The 24,207-nt window shown below is 38.7% G+C and overlaps 2 protein-coding genes across 2 annotated transcripts; one reads left to right on the top strand and one right to left on the bottom strand.

The window, feature by feature from the left end:
* Positions 2,218-4,241, top strand: LOC109224926 (40S ribosomal protein S10-1-like). The gene is made up of 5 exons (XM_019389496.1): positions 2,218-2,319; positions 2,403-2,451; positions 2,525-2,804; positions 2,901-3,036; positions 3,935-4,241. The coding sequence occupies exons 1-5, from the start codon at positions 2,317-2,319 to the stop codon at positions 4,010-4,012; spliced, it is 546 nt and encodes a 181-aa protein (XP_019245041.1). The 5' UTR covers positions 2,218-2,316; the 3' UTR covers positions 4,013-4,241.
* Positions 5,502-8,927, bottom strand: LOC109224924 (luminal-binding protein 5-like). The gene is made up of 7 exons (XM_019389495.1): positions 8,707-8,927; positions 7,941-8,217; positions 7,633-7,847; positions 6,801-7,523; positions 6,543-6,697; positions 6,346-6,428; positions 5,502-6,223 (listed from the first exon to the last, which is right to left on the bottom strand). The coding sequence occupies exons 1-7, from the start codon at positions 8,768-8,770 to the stop codon at positions 5,737-5,739; spliced, it is 2,004 nt and encodes a 667-aa protein (XP_019245040.1). The 5' UTR covers positions 8,771-8,927; the 3' UTR covers positions 5,502-5,736.

The following is a 24,207-nucleotide window of genomic DNA, read 5'->3' as shown; positions in this document are numbered from 1 at the left end:
TTAGTCATTTTCCAAACTTGTTTGGAAGCACTTACGACGAAGTTACAATATATATAGAAATTATTTCTTTCGTTCCAAATTTTATTCTTTAAAGTTTAATTGTATTTAACCTAAAAAATTCAACAACGAGGGGAAGGTAATCTTTTAAGTTATACTGCTAAAAGTTTCTCCTTTATTAATGGTTGGAAGGTACAATATTCAGTTTGATAAAATTTTTAATAAGTTATATTTTTTTTTCCTTGTTTGGATGGCTAAGACAATGTAATTGATTCTGTATTTTATATATTTTTATGCCATAGTATTGTTTAGTTAATGTGTGGGATATTTGATTAATATTCCTATTTTTAATTTTTTTCTTGATTCTCTAGGATTTTACATACATATTTCATATTATTTTTGTTGTTATAATAATCCATATAATACTTAAAGATTCAATGGACTTACGTCTTACCTTGTAGCAGGTAAAATAGCATATCTTGCGCACAAGTCGTTAAAAATATCGCACACAAACAATATAGTGTTTATCAACTCTATTAAACTCTAAATTGCTAATATCAACTAAATTTATAGGAATCTACATATATTTTTTTGCGAAATAAAATTGTGAAAGTATATGTGCATTTGAAATAAATGGAAAATAACATATAATATTGTAAGAATAGGCAATTTTTGCATAATAAATATTACTGTCCTTACTAATTTTATAACAATTCTTATGTTACTTTTTTTTCCTGACATTACTATCAACGGCATGACAATCTATACACTATTGTATATCATATGAACAATCCATGTATTAATTATCATGTATAACTAGTCCTTGAACTAAACTACCCCTAAAACAAATTAGAGACCTTGCCCAAAAAAAACTATTTTTATATTCACCAAGTAATAGTATGACTAAGGGCGCGTTTGTCCGTATTTTTTTTTATTACTTTTTTTTTAAAGCTTTTTTTTTCTTTTTCGGAATCAATGTTAGGCCATAAAATTTCAAATTTCACTTGAAATTGAATTTCGAAATTTTGAAAATTTAAAAAACTACAAAAATCTATTTTTAAAATTTTCACTTCAAATCGATCACAAAAATTTATGTCCAATACAACTCTAATTTTCAAATATCATTTCATTTAAAAAAGGCCAAATACATAGACAACCCATTAAACTTGACCCAATTTTTTATTTTGGCACTTTAACTCAGCCTTGTTCTATTTTGGCCCTCCAACCCCATTTCTTTTGTTCCACTTTGACACAAAAGCTGACTAAATTCCATGTGTGATTTGCCTCACCCTTGTAGGCGCGTGAGAGCCATTTTTAAGCCAAATTTCATACTCCCAACGTAGAGGCGGATCCAGAATTTAAATCCTATGGATTCAATTTTAATGTTTTTAACATTGAACCAATTATATTTTTAAAGTCATGAGTTTATATCTATTTTTTTTTTATAATTTTAATGAATTTTTACACATAATTTTTTACTCCGCGTCGAAAGTCATTGATTCAGTTGAACCCGTAGTTATTACTGAAAATATATATATAAAAATATTTTTTCCATGGGAGAGGGGCAGAAAAATTAAAAAAAAATAATAATTTGAAATTACAAAAAAATTGCGGGGGGTGGGGGGGCAATAAGGTGGGGTGGGGGGTTATGGGTTTATATCTATTTTTTTTTTTTACAATTTTAATAAATTTTTACATACAAATTTTTATTCCGCGTCGAAAGTTATGAGTTTAGTTGAACCCGTAGTTATTACTTGAAATATATATAAAAAATATTTTTTCCCCGGGATGTGGGCAGAAAAAACGAAAAAAAAATTGAAATTACAAAAAAAGTAAAAAAAAATTGTGGGGTGGGGGGAAGTGGGGTGGGGGTCGGGGTAGCAGCTGGGTATTTGCATGCGCTGCATTTTAGTTGGGAGAAAATTTTTTGTGTCAAAGTGGAGTAAGAAAAATGGGGTTGAAGGACCAAAATGAAATAAGATTGAGTTAAAGTGCCAAAATAAAAAAATTAGGTCAAATTTAATTGTTTGTATATGCATTTGGCCTTTAAAAAAAGTTTCCACTTTCTTTTGGAATTTTACAATTCTTCTATCCAAACGCCACTAATGATCAAAAGTAACTGGGCCAAAATATACCAGCACTGACATAGCCCGTTGAGTCTAGGGCACTACCCAGCCCAAGAAAAGCCCACTAAGAAACCAAGCCTAAGATATAAAACCTCGCTTACCTAGGGTTCTTGAGACAATCCTTTTGCTGCTGCAATCGTCCGAGACTTCAGTGTGATTTCTCTCAGTTATCCGCTTTATTTTTCCAGCAGCCATGGTATCTTCTCTTCCGGTATCAAAGTTCATTATTCCTCTCATTTCTCTCGAAGTTTCTAATGCATTTCTCTATTGTTTTTACAGATTATTTCAGAGAAGAACCGTAGAGAGATCTCCAAATACCTCTTCCAAGGTCAGTATCTCTATCTCTATACATCCTTCTAGTAGTTTCATTTTATGATGTAAGTTTTTGATGTTGTTTGCAGAGGGAGTATGCTATGCTAAGAAGGACTATAACTTAGCGAAGCATCCATTGATCGATGTGCCGAACCTACAGGTGATTAAGCTGATGCAGAGCTTCAAATCTAAGGAGTACGTTCGCGAGACATTCGCTTGGATGCATTACTACTGGTACCTTACAAATGATGGTATTGAGTTCCTCAGGACTTACCTGAACCTTCCTTCTGAAATTGTACCTGCTACTTTGAAAAAATCTGCTAAGCCTCTTGGTCGTCCCATGGGTGGACCTCCTGGCGATCGTCCCCGGTAATTTATCCATTCATTTTGTCTGCGTTGTTTGAATCTGTGTGTGTATTTGTCGAAGAATTAACTGTATGTGTGTTATTCATTGGATATATGCAGTGGACCACCAAGGTTCGAGGGTGATAGGCCAAGGTTCGGTGACAGGGAAGGGTATCGTGCTGGACCAAGAGGTCCACCTGGTGAGTTTGGAGGTGAAAAAGGTGGAGCTCCAGCTGACTATCAGCCTGCTTTTAGGGTAATTGTTCTCTTCTTTTTAAAAATTTTAAATCCCAAAAATATCCCAAAAATTTTAATTTCTTTCCTTGTTGTTTTGAGGAAAATGCAATTAGTTCATGTTGATTGTATCAGGATTCATTTGTTATGTCTGTGTAAAGGTAATGGGTTGCTAATGTGTATGGTTGTAGTCTTCTCTTTAGGTTCACTATGTAATACACAGTAGAATTCAACTAAAGATCTCTTAAGAAATTGCCATTTCTCCCTTACGATTGAAGTTGATTTTGCCAATGTTACCCAAGTGACAATCCTTTTCCCAATGTTGCCATGTTATTTTTGAACTGTTGTTTCTTGTGGTTGGCCTTGTTCCCTTAAATGTATTATTTTAGTTGCCAAATGAAACAGACTTGAAACTTTAGAGTAACAATATTATCTGTGAATTCTCTTGAGTTTAGTGGCCCTGCTTTTGTTCAACCTCATTTTCCCTGTCCCTATGTTATTCCTCTCAAATGCTACACTTTTAGGTGTCTTTCATAGCTATGCTTATCATTTAAAAAAAGTAGAGTAGAAAGTTTCTCCATTGTTTGTTTGGTTTTACTTTATTTTGCATTGTTGGGTATTTGCATCTCTGTAAATTTGGCAGAATTTCTGTGTATGGGCATGTTACCTGCTCAGAGAAGTATATTAGGTTTTAACTAAAGTTTTCTGCAATTTTTTGGCTGAGCAGTTTTGTTTTGCTGATCATACTGGTATTCAGTTCCAACTTCTGTTACTGTTACGTAATTGATGAGTGAATAAATATTGATTCATTTGACATACTGTTCATTCATTTATTATGTCTATTGTTAAGATAATATATTTAGATGAATTTCCATTAGAGTTGTTTTTTCCATGTCTAAACTATCATGCTGTACTTGCAGGGTTCTGGTGGAAGACCTGGATTTGGTCGTGGTTCTGGAGGTTTGGGTGGTGCACCCCCTAGTTCAAGCTTCTCTTAAATCCTTGCTATCTTAGGCTAGGTGGTTGCAATTTTGATTATCAGATGTTGGAAACACTTGGTTGTTCATTTTCTTTTCAAACTTAAAATTCCAAGCTGGGCAAGTTTATCTTTATGGATCTTTAGAGAACTATAAGTTTTACTTCTGTTTCTTGACCGTTTTTGATTTTGTGTTATTGAGATATACTTGCAATTCGTGTTATTTGAAATTGAAAATCTCTGGACAATGCTATCTTGGTGAAACAGCATTAGTTTTTATCATTTCCTTGTGAAAACATGAAGCAGGGATATAATACTATAGGGGTCGTTTGGTGCGCGGACTAAATGATTCCGTGATTATAATAGTGGGATTGTAATCTCACTATTACAACCATACATATAAATTTAATTCCATGTCTTATCCCACTTACGACCCCTCAAGTAATCATTTTCAAGCTGTTACTTTTGTACTGGACCTTCTATACTGAACAAAGTCTGTAGCCTATAGGATGTGAAATAATAAAGGTAGACACATCAGAATTCTGGTCGTTTTGGCGTGGATATTATTGGGCGTGTGTTTTTCCCACTGAAGGTTTTTTGTCAAAAACCCAGCTGCTGGTTTTTTCAGTTTATTTTCAGCTTCAAAATTTCTGCTTCCAGCATCTTAATATTGTCCAGCTGTTTGGAATAGCTTTTGTTCTCCACATCTCTACTTGATGGAGTTGATTAAAACTAAAAGAAAAAGGGTCACTTGATGGAAATTTAGTTTGGCCTCTGTTAAACCAACTAAAAGTTCCCAAAATAGCTAGTTTTACATACTTTATGGGACATCGTCCTCGGTCTGTCATGTTACAACCTGTCCCTTGCATCGCTTCATCCTCTTATAAATTGATTTCATTCAAAACCTTTGTCAAGGTCTATTCCTTTTTACCTTTCCTATGGAAGTGTCAATTTTAGTTTCCTTTTAAGGTAATGGTTGTTACCCCCATAGTTTATTGAAGTCCTTTAGAAGGACTTTTGAGTGTGTACCAGAAATGTCGGATTTTACTTCTCCTAATTTTGGTTAACTAAACTTCAGGCAATTAGATAGGAGAGGCTGAAGTTAGTTGATATAGAATATTTGGCTATTGCTCAACTTGTTGAAGGGAAGATCTTGGGATTGGGACTCAGATTGATTAAGAAAACTGGCACTCGAACTTTTTTGCCCCCTTCATTATCGTACCTTCTTGAACTTTGCACGACGAGAGTCGCTCGTGTGATGCTAATTTAAACTGAATCACAACCTCTGGCCAGTAACTATTATTGCATTATTGTTGAAACCGTGCCAAGATAGATCATTCGTGAACTAATCGATGTCTCCATAGGACCAGTAACTTATCATCGTAGCTTTAGGCCGTCAAAACTATGCAGAAAATATAAATTCTAAGAGCCAAATATAAAACAGTTGAGCTATTCATATAATTTTCCAGATTACACTTGGTGAAAGAATATAAGCAGTAAGTGGATTTCCATTTAGCTCAAAGTGGCGTTTCACAGAAATACTTAAGCAGTTGTGGGATTCAAACAAACGAAAAGAAAAGAATGCAGCTGAAGAAAATAGTGTAAAACGTTAAATAAAAGGCCAGAATAAGTTACGAGTTCCACCATACAATCAAAAAAAGGGAGAAAAAATAGAAAAGAAAAAAGAAGAAAGTGTCACTCTACAATCTAGTAATCCAAAAATAAGTAATGTGTTAGCTCTTCAATCTACAATTCATCGTAAGATTCCTCATCATCTGCTGAATTTGCAGAACTTCCACCACTCTTCTCATAGGCCTGCCTTATGACTGGATTGCATACATCTTCCAGCTCTTTCATTTTCTCATCATAGTCTTCCTTCTCCGCGTTTTGGTTATCATCCAACCACTCCGTAGCTTCCTTAAGAGCGCTCTCAATCTTCTCTTTGTCATCAGATTCTATCTTCTCCGCGAGCTTGTCATTGATCGTGTTCTTCATGTTGTAAACGTATGTTTCGAGCTTGTTACGAGAATCCACCTTTTCCCTCACCTTTCTATCTTCCTCTGCGAACTCCTCTGCCTCCTTCAACATTCTATCAATTTCTTCTTGGCTTAGACGCGACTTGTCGCTAGTGATGGTAATGGATTTGGACTTCTTAGCTGCTTTGTCTTGTGCTGTTACTTGTAGAATTCCATTCTCATCAATCTCAAAGCTTACCTCAATCTGTGGTACTCCCCTATAAAAGATTTTGAAAAGTTAAAACTTGAATCATAAATTCCAATAATCATAACAAAGATTGTTTTTCTTTTTGCTACTTCTCAATTCTCATGCTTTTAAGTTAATTTTTGTTCAACATACCTTGGAGCGGGAGGTATACCAGACAAGTCAAAGCTTCCAAGTTCGCGACAATCCTTTGTCAAGCTCCTTTCACCTTCATATACCTAAGGATATCCATAAGAAAATAATATTATGTACTAATTCTTATGTCCTAAGAACAATGGCAAACTAAAATTTTGTTTGACATCAAAGAATTGCTGAAGTTGTTGTTATGTTACCTTAATTGATACAGATGTTTGTTGGTCTTGATAGGTTGTGAAAACTTGAGTTTTCTTGACAGGAATCCTACTGTTTCTTGGAATCAACTTTGTCATAACCCCACCAACTGTCTCGATTCCAAGACTTAACGGAGTCACATCAAGCAACAAGAGATCTGTGAAAAAAATGAATATCAAAACCAGATTATGACTTGATCAGAATATTGAAAAGAAAAAGATTTGCTCTTGTTAAATCAGGGAAGAACACGATCATGTTACCTTTGGTTTCTTCCCCTCCTTCACCACCAAGAATTGCTCCTTGTACTGCTGCTCCATAAGCTACAGCTTCGTCCGGATTAACACCCTTATTAGGTTCTTTCCCATCAAAGAAATCCTTCAATAGCTGTTGCACCTTTGGAATTCTAGTACTCCCACCAACGAGCACGAGTTCATCAATATCCGTCTTCTTCAAATTTGCATCCTCTAATGCCTTCTTGACTGGACTCATTGTCTTCTTGAACAAATCCATGTTCAATTCCTCGAATCTCGCCCTTGTTAATGGCTCAGAGAAGTCAATACCATCGAAAAGAGACTCGATTTCAATGCGTACTTGGTGCTGGTTACTTAAGGCTCTCTTGGCTCTCTCACATTCCTTTCTAAGTTTTCCTAGAGCTTTCTTGTCATTACTTATATCCTTGCTATATTTCCTTTTAATCAACTTGATGAAATAGTCCATTAGTCTGTGATCAAAATCTTCTCCTCCTAAGTGAGTGTTACCATTGGTTGCTAGTACCTCAAAAACACCATTGTCAATGCTAAGTATGCTAACATCAAATGTGCCACCACCAAGATCATACACCAAAATGTTCTGCTCTTTCCCTTTCTTGTCCAATCCGTAGGCTATTGCAGCCGCGGTTGGCTCGTTTATTATCCTTACTACATTCAACCCTGCTATCGCGCCAGCATCCTTAGTTGCTTGCCTTTGCGCATCATTAAAATAAGCTACATACAAACAAAATTACTCGATCAGCCAAAAGAAAAAAAACGACAACTATTTCATGATCAATGAGGATTTAATATCATAGTTGTATCTATTTTATGAAAAATTTACCTGGAACGGTGATGACAGCGTGTTTAATCGACTTCCCTAAATACGCCTCAGCTGTTTCCTTCATTTTTTGCAAGATCATAGCACTAATTTCTTCTGGACTAAACTTTTTAACTTCACCATCTTTAATCTTCACTTGTACATAAGGCTTGCCATCTTTGTTCACAACTTCAAAAGGCAACATTTTAATAATTTTTTGAACTTCTGGATCATCAAACCTACCAAACAACAACAACAACAAAGCAAATCAAGATTCCAAAAATCTTAAACAAACACAGCTTTAAAAAAATTAAAGGTGATTATAGACTTACTTTCTTCCAATGAGCCTTTTAACATCATATATAGTACGTTCCGGATTAAGAGCTGCTTGATTCTTTGCAGCTTCTCCAATTAATCTCTCTGTATCAGTGAATGCAACCCATGAAGGGGTGATTCGATTCCCTTGGTCGTTCGCTATGATCTCGACATTATTCTCCCCTTTGTATACACCCACACAAGAATATGTTGTCCCCAAATCAATTCCAATCACTGTTCCAAGGTTCTGTTTTTGATTTTTCTCAGCTGCTAGTGTTACTTCTAAGCAAAACTCTTCCAGAAAATAAAGAGAAAATCGTCAGCAGCTTCATCATGTAGTAAACTTTAACTTATCTTGAAGGAAATCCAAATTTGAATCAGTTTAGAACACAAGAGCAATCAGAAATACCAACAACCTAACTACAGTTAAATATATCAGGAAAAATTGTAACCTTAATTCGGTAATTGTAAAGCCATCATTCAGGTGAACAGGACAAGCTTTCAACAAAATTTTATGAATTTAGACAGAGTCCCACATCGGCAAAATAAGCTGAGTATATAAGTTAATAAGCCTTAGACCCTAGTGACACGTTTTAAATCCGTGAGGGCCTAAGCCTAGAACGGACAATATCACTAGCAGGCTCGGGTGTTAAAAAAACTTTGATATTATGGAATATTAGGACTTGATTGTAAGACAAACTTGTGCATGTTTAACAACAAGAAGTAACAGGAGCTAAAAAAACAATAACACTTGTAAAATATGAAGAGGAAGATAATGATCACCTGAAACAAAAAGAAGCAAAATCAAGAATGCTAAGTTTTTGAAATCCTTTGAACGTCGACCCATTCTCCTTCTTCTTTTAATGAATGCTTTTGATGTTATGAATAAGAGATAAGGGTGAAGAGGCTATATATAGTTGAGGGTCGTGACCGTAGAGTAAAATTCAGTTCGAGTTGGTTTAGGTTGATGACAAGAAGCTAGAGTGTTCTCTCCAATAGTAGAACAAGTTAGACGAGGATTTGATATGCTCTTCTTTGCTTCAATAGTATTTTACACATCAACCTACCAATTAAAGTTAAACACGTGGCTATCTGTCGGTTAATCACTCCCCGCGAACCTTCCTCATTTATCTTTATTTCCACAAATAAAGGATAAAAGTTAAATTTTAGATTGCCGCTTTTTTCTTTTTCTTTAAATATATTAGGCACTTTGAGAGAGAGATTAAGGAAGTAATTTCCGTTAAAGACCCAATCTGTGTAGGTTACTAAGTAGTGAGTCTCAATTTCAATTTATGTAGATCCCAATTTACAAGTTCCAATCGGTTTAGGAGTCAAATTTTGTTTCACTTTCAATTTAGGCCCAGAGGAATATCTTTGTAATAAAATATTTAATTTTTGTAAAATTATGTGTTTATACTTCATTGCCTAAAATTGTTTTATATTTTTTTTAATCAAATAAAAATTTAGTGTCTGTAACTCGATCCGTTGTTCACTTCCGCCGATAAATATGATTTAATGGTGTGATTATGAATATAAAAGCTGGATATAAATCCATATATTTATGAGAATTGACATAAAATCAAAGTTTATTGGCATTTATTAATTATAAGTGTATACGGTCAAAATCGGACCTACCGGATTTTGCTATTTGATCGAGACAAGGGAGTTGCGTCGGGGATGATCCCGTAATGAATCAGTCCAGAGCTCGAAGATGCATCGAGTCTAAAGATCGAAGTATCCGTCGAGACCGAGGCCAACAACAGTCGAGACTAAGTACAACCGACTTCGAGTGAAATGCAATAACGAAAAGGCGAGATATCCGTAACCGGTCGGAGATCACGGCGAAAATCTCGGAACGGATCAATCTACGACGGTTAATCAGATGTTAATATGGTTTCCTACTATAATTAAAGTGCACCTTATTTAGGACTCCTCTATTATATAAAGATTGATCCCATTCATTTGTAATCATCTTTGTTCACTGATAAGAATATATGCACTCGTTACTTTCCTGCTATTTCACTTACTGTTCATCAGAGTTGCTTTAATATTTACTGTTCCTACTATTCCACCTCGAGACTATCCCGAGTCGAGGTCGAGATCTGGCTAGCATACTGGTTTGATTTATTTCATTCTCTAATTTATTCATTTATTTTCTTACTTATCAATTGGTATTGGACGAAATTAGATATCCTTAAAATCACAATATAAGTTTAATTGTTATCCGAATTTGAGGGTAAATAGTTTGGCGCCCACCGTGGGGCTAAGGATAATAGTGATTGTTCGGTGCTGATTCTGATAACACACATTATTTTACGCTTGTTCTTGTCAAGTATCTTTGCTCTCAGGTTACAACATGTCAAACTCACAAAATGCACCCACACATGGTGACAATGGCCTCGGGTTTCACGGGGAAAACGACAATGTATTTGCTCCAGGAGCCGAGGTGCCACAGGCTAATCTCGTGGGAGCACCGGTTGCCAATCCAGTCGATGTCAGTTCGCACGTTGCTTTAAATGCGAACCTAGGCGCTGACCCCGAAGGGAGTGTACACAGAGAAGGCCGATCTGGTGGCCAAGGTACACATGGCAGAGGAGATGGAGGAGTCAGTCTCCAAGTGATATTCAAGATGCTACATGCTCAGCAAGCCGCTATTGCTCAGCTACAAATTCAACATAGAGCTCCGAGTGGGGTCGAGCCAGAAATCACTCGTCGAGCCAGTGCTAGAGAGGTCGAATGGTAACGAATCGGGGACCGATCCTGCAATAATGAAAATGCTCGAGGAGCTCACCAAAAGAATTGAGTCAGGAGAGATGAAAATCGAAGCTAATGATAAAAAAAATGGAAACATACAACTCCCGAGTTGATCAGATACCGGGGGCACCGCCAATCTTGAAAGGGATGGATTCAAAGAAATTTGTACAAAATCATTTCCCTCCGAGTGCGGCTCCGAAACCAATTCCAAAGAAGTTTCGTATGCCGTAGATACCTAAATACAATGGGACCACCGATCCCAACGAGCATGTCACCTCCTACACATGCGCCATCAAGGGTAACGATTTGGAAGATGATGAGATCGAATCTGTTTTATTGAAGAAGTTCGGGAAAACCCTATCGAAGGGAGCAATGATTTGGTACCACAATCTACCATCAAATTCCATTGACTCGTTTGCCATGTTGGCAGACTCTTTCGTAAAGGCACATGCCGGAGCCATAAAAGTTGCGACAAGGAAATCGGACGTTTTCAAAGTAAGACAGAGGGATAATGAAATGTTGAGGGAGTTTGTATCCCGATTTCAAATGGAACGCATGGAGTTGGCACCGGTCACAGATGATTGGTCCGTTCAAGCTTTCACTCAGGGATTGAATGAATGAAGTTCGATAGCATCACGTCAAATGAAGCAAATTTGATCGAGTATCTGGCTGTAACTTGGGCAGATGTACCCAATCGATACCAATCGAAGATCAGGGTCGAGGATGACCAATTAGGAGCTCCTTCCGGTTCAGTGCACCCAAACAGGCCAGCAGCCAAAAATCAGAGGGACATCGACAGGAAGCCAAGATCGAACAAAGACCGATATCAATCGTACACCTCATATCGCAGGAACAGTGGTCCAGGACGCAATTTCGCCCGGAACGATCAAAGAAGCGATCGAGGACAGAATTCTCGGGGACTCATGAGCAAAAGTGCTTTTGATAAGTACGCCGATCCTACATAGGCACCTCGATTGTCGGAATATAATTTTAGTGTCGATGCGTCAGGCATTGTATCGGCAATTAGAAGAATCAAAGATACCAGATGGCCCAGGCCCATACAAACTGATCCTTCCCAAAGGAACCCCAATCTGATGTATAAATATCATGGCACGCATGGTCACAGGATCGAGGATTGCAGGCAATTGAGAGAGGAGGTAGCCCGTTATTCAATGAGGGCCATCTTCGAGAATTGCTAAGTGATCGAGCCAAGAATCATTTCAGGGAAAGGGACGCCAACAGAAAAAATGAACAGGAGGAGCCGCAACATGTAATTCATATGATCGTCGGACGGGTCGATATTCCACAAGGGCCCGTGTTAAAATGCGCAAAGGTATCAATTACTAGGAGAAACGGATCCGAGACTATATGCCAGAAGGCACCGAATCATTCAACGACGAGGAGGTAGAAGGAATTTCTCAACCTCACAACGATGCCCTGGTAATTTCTATCTTATTAAATAAAGTTCAAGTTAAGTGTGTTTTAGTGGATCCAGGTAGCTCGACAAATATCATCCGATCAACAGTGATGGAGCAGCTCGGCCTACAAGATCAGATCGTGCCCGCAGCTCGGGTGTTGAACGGTTTCAATATGGCCAGTGAAACAACTAAAGGAGAGACTAAAGGAGAGATTATCCTACCGGTGAACGTGGCTGGAACTATCCAAGATACCAAGTTTCACGTAATCGAGGGCGACATGAGGTACAACACCCTGCTCGGGAGGCCTTGGATCCACAACATGAGGCCAGTCCCTTCGACTCTCCACCAAATGATGAAATTACCAACGTCGGACGGGGTAAAAACAGTGTATGGGGAGCAGCTTGCTACAAAAGAAATGTTCGCGGTCGATGAGGTAATACCGTTATCGACGCTATCAACATCGGAAGGATCAAGCATCAAGGGTAAACATGAAGCCAAATAGAAATCACCGCCACCAACCTCAACCGAATCGGAGAAGCAGGAAATAGAAGAGGAAGAGGAAGAGGAAGATATTTTGACCCCTCGAACTTTTGTTGTTCCCGAAGATTCCGACGCCACCAAATCAACAGTCGAAGAGTTGGAACAGGTTATATTGATCGAGTACCTACCCGAGCGAAAGGTATAACTGGGAACGGGGTTAGCCCCCAACTCAGGAAAAAGCTTATTCAATTTCTTATTGATAACATAGATTGTTTTCTTGGTCCCACTTAGACATGACAGGGATCCCTCCGGAGATAACAACACATCGACTAAGCCTCGACCCAAAGTTCAGACCGGTGAAACAAAAGGGAAGGCCCCAGTCCGAGGTAAAGCACGCATTCATAAAGGACGAGGTAACTAAACTTCTCAAAATAGGGTCTATTCGGGAAGTGAAATATCCCAAATGGTTAGCCAATGTAGTCGTAGTTCCTAAAAAAAAGGAACAAACTTAGGATGTGTGTAGATTATAAGGATTTAAACAAGGCATGTCCCAAAGATTCTTTTTCACTGCCTAACATCGATCGCATGATTGACGCCACGACCGACCATGAGATCCTTAGTTTTCTCGATGCCTATTCCGGGTAAAATCAAATTCAAATGAACACGGACCAAGAAAAGACTTCATTTATCACCAAGTATGGAACATATTGTTATAATGTAATGCCCTTCGGGCTAAAAAACGCAGGACCTACCTACCAACGCCTAGTAAATAAAATGTTCGAAGAACAGATAGGTAAGTCAATGGAAGTATATATTGATGACATGCTGGTTAAATCCCCGTGTGCAGAGGACCATTTGACACATTTGCAGGAAACATTCGAGATACTGAGAAAATACAACATGAAGCTTAACCCCGAGAAATGCATTTTTGGGGTTGGTTTGGGCAAGTTCCTTAGCTTCATGGTGTCGAATCAGGGAATCGAGATCAACCCCGAACGACCATCAAGTCTCAAATTTTAGCAGACTTCGTGGCCGATTTCATGCCAACCCTCGTACCCGAAGTCGAGAAGGAACTCTTTTAAAATCAGGTACATCATCGGGGGTGTGGACCCTTTTCACAAACGGCGCTTCGAATGTGAAGGGGTTCGGGCTAGGCATCATTTTGAAGCCGCCCACGGGCAATACTATTAGACAATCCATCAAAACTTCTAAGTTGACTAACAATGAGGCGAGTACGAGGCCATGATTGCAGGTCTCGAACTAGCTAAAAGCTTGGGGGGGGGGGAAGTCATTGAAGCCAAGTGCGACTCTTTGCTGGTAGTAAACCAAGTAGACAAAACCTTCGAGGTTCGAGAGGATAGAATGCAAAGGTATTTGGACAAGCTACAGGTGACTTTGCACCGTTTTAAAGAATGGACCTTGCAGCACGTACCTCACGAGCAGAACAGTGAAGCCGATGCTCTTGCAAATTTGGGTTCGTCAGCCGAGGAGGACGAAATTAGCTCATGGACCGTCGTTCAACTCTCGAGATCCGTGATCGAAGAAGGTCACGCTGAGATAAACTCCACAAGCTTAGCTTGGGATTGGAGGAATAAATATATCGAGTACTTGAAAAATGGAAAGCTCCAATCGGACCCTAAAGAATCGAGGGCCCTACGAACAAAAGCTGCTCGATTCACATTGGCTGAAGATGGAACATTGTATAGAAGGACGTTCGATGGACCATTAGCAGTATGTTTGGGACGAGGGGACACCGATTATGTTCTACGAGAAGTCCATGAAGGTACCTGTGGGAACCACTTCGGTGCCGAATCACTAGTTCACAAAATTAGCAGAGCATGATACTATTGGGATAGTATGGAAAAAGACGCTAAGGAGTTTGTTCGAAAATGTGATAAATGCCAAAGGTATGCACCAATGATCCATTAGCCCGGAGAACAACTTCATTCGGTCCTATCCCCATGGCCATTCACGAAATAGGGGATGGATATCGTCGACCCTCTACTATCGGCTCCAGGTAAAGCTAAATTCATTTTGTTTATGACTGACTACTTCTCTAAATGGGTGGAAGCACAGGCCTTCGAGAAAGTCAGATAAAAAGAAGTTATAGACTTCATCTAGATCACATCATATGTTGATTTGGGATACTTGCCGAAATCGTGTGCGACAATGGAAAACAATTTATCGGCAGCAAAGTAACAAAGTTTCTCGAGGATCACAAAATAAAAAAGGATATTATCGACGCCGTATCATCCTAGTGGGAACGGACAGGCCGAATCAACGAACAAGACCATCATTCAAAACCTAAAGAAAAGGTTGAACGACGCTAAGGGCAAATGGAGAGAAATTTTGCCCGAAGTCCTTTGGGCATATCGGACAACGACAAAATCTAGTACGGGGGCAACGCTGTTCTCCTTAGTATATGGCGCCAAAGCTCTGATCCCGGTCGAAGTCGGGGAACCAAGCGTCAGGTTTCGATACACAACGGAAGAATCAAATCACGAGGCTATGAGCACAAGCCTCGAATTGTTAGACGAAAAACGGGAAGCCGCCCTTGTTCGAATGGATGCCCAGAAACAGCGAATCAAAAGATATTATAATCGAAGAGCCAATCTTAGACACTTCAAAATAGGGGACTTAGTTTTGAGGAAAGTCACCCTCAATACTCGAGACTCGAACGAAGGGAAGCTCGGCCCAAATTAGAAAGGGCCATATTAGGTCCTCGGTGTCATCGGAAAGGGATCTTACAAACTTGGCACAATGGAGGGCGAACAATTGCCAAATAATTGGAACATATCACTCCTTAACGATATTATTGCTAAGGTATGACTTTCTCCCTTTTTATTTGTATTTGATACTAACTTATTGCAGGTGTTCGATCGAAGACGTCGAGAAGCTCTTCAACTCGAAGACCTTAGGTTTTGAAGCACGCGTTGTACTCTTTTTTCCCTTAGAACGGTTTTTATCCCAAATGTGTTTTTCCGGCAAGGTTTTTAATGAGGCGACAATTATATGTGCTACCTGGGGACAATGCAACAGTATCCGAGGCTTCTTTACATTTAACCTCGAATATTGGGGGGCATCACCCTCAGATGTTATGTTTTCAAAGAAGATGCTTCGTGTCAACAGGGTCTCGATAGAAAAATTTTGTAAAGGGTCAAACGGTCAAATGAACCGGGCCCATGTAGGTTGCCCGAGCCCTAATGACAAAACATGTACGCATGAATGATCTATTGAAAGAAGTACCTTTTTTCCTTATCAGGTGTTCCATGCCGTGGTGGAATTTCTACTTTGCAATTTCGTACTTACGATATTTTATGGAAAACTGGCTCAAGAGCCAATCGCAACTAAAGCTCGAGCAATTAACGCCGTACTCGGGGACTGTCGTCCAAAAATTGACATGCTCGAATTGTTAAACTTTGAAACCTTAAGACCTTAAAAGTCAATCCTCGATTTTAGAGGCCACGGCCACCCCACTCGGGGACTAATACTTCGAACAAGTTTGAAGTATAATCGATAAACAAGCCCAATGGGCAAATATCAAGTTAAAGGCTACGACCAAACTAACACGATTCGGAGACGTCCGAATTCCGTAATCAAATAGGCCTTCAAATATTTTCATAAAACTGGTTAAACAAGGCTACCCTTGGCAAAATTACAAAGGGTTTCGATAACATCAACCCTAGAAAACCTTAAGGGTTACTAAATTGTTCGAACTCTCGAACAAACTTATTCTAAGGCATAACAAAGTTTTTGATAACTCTAACTCTCGAGAATCCTAACGGGCACAGATTTATCTCATGCTAAGGCATAACAAATTAAAACTTTTAAAGCCGAACAAGGGAAAAAGCCACTATTTTGAGGCCATATCGGCCCGATTAAAGAGCCTAAGGGCCATTACATTATTAAGCTCGAGGACTCGTCCTCGCTTAGTAAAAACCCGAGGGGTTTTACCACTCCGAGTTCGAGCTAAATACTCACTCGACTATAGAAACTATACCAATCCGATTTCAACAAAATTTTCACAAAGGCAACGAAGTGAGTCAAATTTCTCACAAGACCTGAAGTATACCAGAATTGTCATAAGGCGGAAGCAAAAAAAAGTTTTCACGGAACAGAAATCAGAGACAAATCGGAAAGAAAAAGGATCTTTCATATATGCAAAAGTATTTACAAAGACCACTCAAGGCCTCACACAAAAATCCAAAAAAAAAGAAGTTCTAAGTGCCTAATATTCCTCGGGAGCTTCATCTTCATCTTCTCCGCTCTTGGATCCACTTGCGCTCCCGGACTCACTATCATTAGAGAGCAAAGCTTCGGCTTCGACCTCTAACACTTTCGCATTCTCGATATCGGCTGTGAGGTCAAAGCTACGAGCATGAATCTCTTCGGGAGTCTCTCTCCAAGACTGACACTTAGCATGACCAGCAATACAGGATAATCGAACCTTAACAACATCGGAAATGTCCTTTGCTCGAGCGTTAGCGGCTTCAGCATCGGCTCGGTAGACGGCCACGATTGCCTCCGCCTCGGCCTTTACTTTTTCCGCCTCAGATGTGGCTTTTGCAAGCTCAGCGGCCAACCGAGATTTGAGCTCCTCAATTTTCTTAGCTCGGGCCAAGCTCTCCTCCTTCATGCTTTGGATTTGACGCTCAATGGAAGACAACTGGGCTTGGGCCGTATCTTTTTCGGAGGTGAGGCGGTCCATGTTTTACCTCCACCCCAAAGTCTCTGCCTATTTCATCTCTACCTCCTCGCGAAACTGCTCGATCTTTTCGGCCTTCTGCTGAACCTGCGGGATATAAGTGTTAGTCTCCAATATCAAATTGATATGTCAACCTTCCAAAACTTTACATTACCTGCTCGATGAGATCGGTCTGCTTTTTATGAGCTGTTGCTAATTCAGCTCGGAGGTCCATGATCTCCTCTTCTTTTTGCATATAAAGGAGTTTGATGGCATCTCTCTCCTCGATGGGCCTTTTGAGATCGGCATGACACCGTTCCAACTCTGCCTGGGATTTCAAAAATGCTTCCCGGTGAAGCATCAAGGCCTATGAAGAAAGAAAGGAAAGTCAGACAAGAGAAAAACGAAAAGACAAAAATGATATTGATAAAGGGAGCTAAGGCTTACCTGACTCAGGAGTCGATGAGCCTTGTCAAAGATGCTCGATGAGTCCAGAGCGGGAACATCTTCGATCCCCGTGAAACAACTACGGAAAAGGTCCTTCCCTTCGTGGGCCATTCCCGCATCGGGGGTCCCCATGGCCCAAGCTTCCTCAATTTTCCCCTTGGAGAATGAGGGGAGGGTTGGCGAATCACTAGTATCTATTTCCCCAAGCAAGTCACTTGGGTCATTCCCTTCATTTCGAAGGGCCTCAGAACTGGCCCCTTCGGATACGTCCACCGATTGCACATCTCGGCGGGAGGCAACGTTAGTCCCCATTGATTAGGGGACTCTGCTCGGGGCATCTTCCAAGACCTCCTCAGCCCGAGGCTGAACTTATTCGATTATATCCGGCTCAGCAGCCTTTGGGACCTCGGTGCTCTTCTTTTGAGCCACTAGTTTGAATGCACCATCCTCTTCTCCCTCCTCTTCTTCATTTCGTAATTTTTAGGCTTCGCCAGCAGACGGAGAGGCGGAGTCAGTCTTCGACTTGCGAGCCTTGATTTTCTTAGGCTTCGGAGTATCTGAAGGCGAGACCCTTCTCCTCTTCTTATCCTTAGCCGGTTTCGGGGCCTCCTCTTCCCCAGGAGGGGCCGGCCTCATTTCAGCTACATCCCCGAGACCTGCATAAAAGGGAATCAATTATAAATAAAAGAAACAGGCATTGAAAGCATATAGGGTAAGCTTACCATGATTCTTGGCCTCCCAATGGCCCTTCGCTAAATCGCGCCACGAGTGCTCAACATATGTGGAAGTCGAAGCCAGCTTCCGAACCCAACTTTCGAGGTTCGGGATTGCACCGGGCACCCAGGGAACCGCTACATCATAAGAAAAGACATGGGTGAGAAAAGATGTGGGTGAAGGAAGATAAAAGAAACAAAGAAATCAACATAAGAGTATGATGGGTTTACTTATGCTTCATGTTCCATTCCTCGGGGAATGACATTTTCTCAGTCGGGATTACATCGGAGGTCCTCACTCGGACAAACCGACCCATCCATCGTCGATCGTCCTTGTCTGTACTCGAGAACAACACCTTTGTGGCTCGGCGATGGAGCCTTATTAATCTGCCTCGATAGAGACGGGGGCTATACAGTCTCATGAGGTGGTCGAGGGTAAATGACATCCCTTCGACCTTGCTCATGAAGAATCGAAGCAAGATAACAATGCCCCAAAAGGAAGGGTGTACCTGGCCAAGAGTTATTCGGTATTGGCGGCAAAAGTCGATAATTACAGGATCGATGGGACTCAACGTGAAAGGTAAGTGTAAACACTTAAAAACGCTTTCACGTAAGTAGTAATATCCTCCTCGGTGGTAGGAACCACCACCTCTGCGTTTTTCCAATGGCAGTCTTTTTTCAGTTGCTCGAGATCGCCTTCGGTTATCGAGCATATATATCTTGACATGGGCTCACATCGGCCAAGGACCGAAGAGGGTTTTTCAATTTTAAAATCAGAAGTAAGGTTGCATGACCCGGGAACGCACTTTTCGATACATGGCTCCACCGGCATTTTATCACCGGCCGGCCGCGATGAAGAGGCTTTGTCCTTTTGGGAAACGATTTAGATGTTTTCGCCATTTCTATGTGAGTTCAGAGAAAAGAAGAAGATGAGGTTTGTTGTTTTAAGAGAGGATTGGCGAACGGGATGTAAATAATTTGCAGAATTAAGGAACTTGAAGGAAGTAGGAGTGCTTTGAAGATTAGAAGAGATTTTGAAAGTAAAGTTTGGCAAAATTGTGAAGATGATCTATTTATAATGTTTGCCATGACGGTTCAAGGGCACTAGTGGCCAACCATCAACTGGCACCAATTAATGACCTTGAGAACTGTGCAGACGCGACGCTTCAGTTGCATCTGTCGCTTACGTCATGAGGGTGACATCATAATAGGTCGAGGTGTAAAATCGAAGGCTCAGTTCGTTTCTTCTCATTACACTCTAAGAAACGAGGGGACTATCTGTATACGGTCAAAGTCGGGCCTACCCAACTTTGCTATTTGATCGAGACAAGGGAGTTGCGTCGGGGATGACCTCGTAATGAATCAGACCCGAGCTCGAAGATGAGGCATCGAGTCCAAAGATCGAAGTATCCGTCGAGACCGAGGCCAGCAGCAGTCGAGACTAAGTACAACCGACTTCGAGTGAAATGCAATAACGGAAAGGCGAGATATCCGTAACCTGTCGTAGATCACGGCGGAAATTTCAGAACGGTTCAATCTACAACGGTTAATCAGATGTTAATATGGTTTCCTACTATAATTAGAAGTGTACCTTATTTAGGACTCCTCTATTATATAAAGAGGGATCCCATTCATTTGTAATCATCTTTGTTCACTGATAAGAATATATACACTCGTTACTTTCCTGCTATTTCACTTACTGTTCATCAGAGTTGCTTTATCATTTACCGTTCCTACTATTCCACCTCGAGACTATCCCGAATCGAGGTCGAGATCTGGCTAGCATACTGGTTTGATTTATTTTATTCTCTAATTTATTCATTTATTTTCTAGCTTATCAAATAGGTATTGGACGAAATCAAATATCCTTAAAACCACAATATAAGTTTAATTGTTATCCGAATTTGAGGGTAAACAATTAGGTTGTTAGTTGATGTACTAGTTATATGGGAATTATGAATGTAAGTAGTGCTATACGGTGAATAATAAGGTATTGTAATACGATACATAATAATATAGGGATTGTTAAATTAATGCAAATATAACAACGGCGAAAAATGTTATATAAGGTTTATTTATTTTAAGGGCGTTTCTATCTTTAAATATATTTATTCATGTACTGCCAAAATATGTATTCTGTTATAAATAGAATTGTTTTTATGGTGAATGTCTATATTTAGAGAGATTCTAGGGTTCGTTGCTTGGTGGCCAAGTCACCCTCTCCCTGTAAATAGAGGGTTCTATTCCATTGTAATTCATCCCAAAATCAATAAGAATTCTCTCTCTCTACTTTTCTCTGTAATACTCTTCTTCTTCTTTTATTGTTTCAGAACACGTTATCAGCACGAGACTCTAACCAATTGAGTAGAAACTTTGGGATTGAGCATAATGTTTGTCAATTGTTCCATGAACTTCCCTCATGATTAAATTCTGGATTTAAGGTATGTATTTTACCGTATATTTCTCTTTTATTCTATAATTTGATTTTAAATACGAGCGAAGACAATAAATTTTGATTATAACTCTAATGGAGTTAGTAAGAAATTATAACCACCCAAAGTGGTAAAGTAGTTATCCCTTGCCATGATTGTGGGCAAAGAATTAAAAACCCATCCCATTGAATTTGCTCCATTCTCATTCCCTTAAGAGAATGTGATAGCAATATGTGATAAGTCTGAAAGAAGATAAAATTATTACCGTGAAGGTATCAATGGACGTGGACGTGGTATTAGACGAAATTATAATCGTCATAATTGTGATAATGAGAATAATAAGGATTCTCAAAATAATCCTTCACTCTGTGAAAGTAATATTTGTCATCGATTTGACATGATTTTCATAAAGCACATATAGATGATTATGGTCCATTCATGATGTGAATGTGAAAACATCTAATTTATGAATACATATTCATTCTTGGAAGAATATGAATGTGCTAGTGGTAGTGAATATACCACACTCACCTCTAAAAGGAGGTTTGAGATGATATAAGAAAACAATGTCATTATTGTGGCATGAATGGTCATTGGTCACGTACCTATTGTACGCCAAAATATTTTGGTAATGTGATATTAAAGAATAACAGTAATGCAAGAAACAGATCTTGCATATAATTTTGACCATGACTATAATGGTATAACTTTCTCTTTAAAAGAGATATTCACCATATGATGTTGATGAATATGTGGTAGTACAAAATTAATTGAGAGCTTTGGAAGAGCCAAATATTATTATTTTGGAGGAATAAAATTGATTATCAATAAGGTATTGTGTTGTAGTAAGTCTCAAAGAAACTTATTCAGTTTCCAAAGTATACGCGAAAGCGGTTGATTATATTGAGACTATAAATAAAGGAAAAATTTAATATCTTCTATTACTACAACTTGTAGCGAGATAATATGTATGTGAAAAGCTACCCGCTTTATTCTCCAATTTGTACTACATAAACAAAAGAATATCAAAATGAAGTGGATATTTATTGGTATAAAACCCATATCATAATAAACTTGGAGTTTACTGATAATTGCACACGTCATGGTGTAAATCCGAAATTTATCAATATTGATAATTTATTCAGTTGGCATAATTGGTTTAGCCATATTAATTTAAGCATGATGTGCAAAAATAAACGAGAATTCACATGGGTAAATATTAAAGAACTAGAAAGTTCTTTACGAATTCTCTTATAATGCTTGTTCTCATTAATTAATTGACCAACTAAAATTGGGAATTGAAATNNNNAAATATCAAAGGTGAATATGGGCCCATTCACCTGCCATGTATACCATATAAGATGCATCTATGAGATGGTTACATGTGCAATTATTATTAACCCGCAACCTGGCCGGTGTGTGCGAGGTAACTTGCTCAATAATTTAATTTCGAGCATAATTTCCAGATTTCCTATTCAAGATAGTTTATCTTGATAAGTTGGTTTACATCACAGTTGATCTAGCAAAATGATTTATTGAGTGCCTCCATTTAAAGCTAAACAATTGCTTATGAGAACAAAGTTATTTATATCAGTATGATATAGGTTATATATACGAAAGTATATTACATTCTCTCCTCACAAGTGGTTCAGGGTCAGGAACCAAATAATTCCATCTTATTATTATTAACGTGCGGTGTATATTTTGATTAACACCATAACACACAAAGGTGGATTCTCAAAATTGAGGAAGCAAGTTAGTTTTTCTAACATGAGGGGGAGACAAGATAAACAGTTGAGAAAAAGTTACGTGTAATGAATTATCATGTGTACATCTAGATCCTCGAATAAGATAATATGAACTTGAAGTTCATAAAAGATAATTCATCTGCAATATATTGCAAAGCATGCCGGACGCATTTGCTGACCCAAAGAAAGTAACTATATTCTCATTGCAAATGCTCCTATTAAGTCCTAGAAGGACAAAGTCTATGGTAAGCTTAAAGAGTATAGACAATCGGTTTCAAATAAACTTCTTGATAAAGAAGATGAGCAAATGATCAAAATGATCATAATAAAGGAGGCAAGTGATCTAGAAGATCACATGACATAACACTTCATAAAATCTCATGAGAGATTCAGGTACCCGAATATATGAATGAAGAGATCTCTATGTTATGTCTTTATGAAAAATAAGGAGGTTGGAACCGATATAAAATGTTTGTCGACGACATTGATTATAGCACTAAATATATGAGGATCTTAAGTCTGGAGAAACAATTCAAGTAGAATTTGGTTTCATATGAAAGACAAGTAGTTTTGGACCTGTAGTTCAAACACTTAAAAGTATAAAGACAATGGTGTGTGCTATCACTTTTATATATCTTATACGTCTGGCATGACATGAAAACTTATGCAAATCTAAAGTCTATTTATATGGCTTATTGACTATACTTATATGGCAATCCATGAACGATTTAAAATGCTGATAGCATATACAATTCTTGAAAAATTTTTTGGTCACGAATGACCACATCCTAAGTGCAATTTGTGCATAAAGGTATCTTGCTATAACTATAAGCATGATAATGTGATAGCGATGATTTTCAAGGTGCAACATATTCATTGGAGTTAATATGGCGGATCTATTTACCAAATCTTTGCCGATGTCAACCTTCAAGAAGCTAGTGCACAAGATTGGAATGCGAAGGCTCAAGGATATGAATTGATGCTCTCATCGGGGGGAGTTAATACGCGTTGTACTCCTTTTCCCTTACAAGGTTTTGTCCCACTGAGTTTTTCTTGCAAGATTTTTAACGAGGCAACCAAAAGGCGTATTGTTAGATATGTGTACTCTTTTTCCTTCTCTAGAATTTTTTCCCACTGGGTTTTAGTTTAGTTAAGGTTTTTAACGAGGCACATTATCTGAATAGACATTCAAGGGGGAGTGTTATAAATAGAATTGTATTTATGGTGAATGTCTATATTTAGAGAGATTCTAGGGTTCATTGCTTGGTGGCTAAGTCACCTTCTCCCTATAAATAGAGGGTTCTATTCCATTGCAATTCATTCCAAAATCAATAAGAATTCTCTGTCTCTACTTTTCTCTGTAATACTCTTCTTCTTCTTTTATTATTTCATAACATATTCTTATTTCACGTTGTATATCCTATAAAATAATATCTTAATGTCGATACAAATTATGCGGGTATTAAGTTTTATAAAACCAGTCAAATACATTACTTAATGTAGAGATGTATTTTTATGCGGCCAACCAGACGACCCCTTAATACTCATTGCTTCAAATCAGAGGAAAAATGTTCGAATGGCCACATTAGTATCTAAATATAGCTAAAG

This window comes from Nicotiana attenuata, chromosome 4 (assembly GCF_001879085.1).
Source record: "Nicotiana attenuata strain UT chromosome 4, NIATTr2, whole genome shotgun sequence".
Taxonomy (NCBI): domain Eukaryota; kingdom Viridiplantae; phylum Streptophyta; class Magnoliopsida; order Solanales; family Solanaceae; genus Nicotiana; species Nicotiana attenuata.
This window is presented reverse-complemented; position numbering and strand designations above follow the sequence as displayed.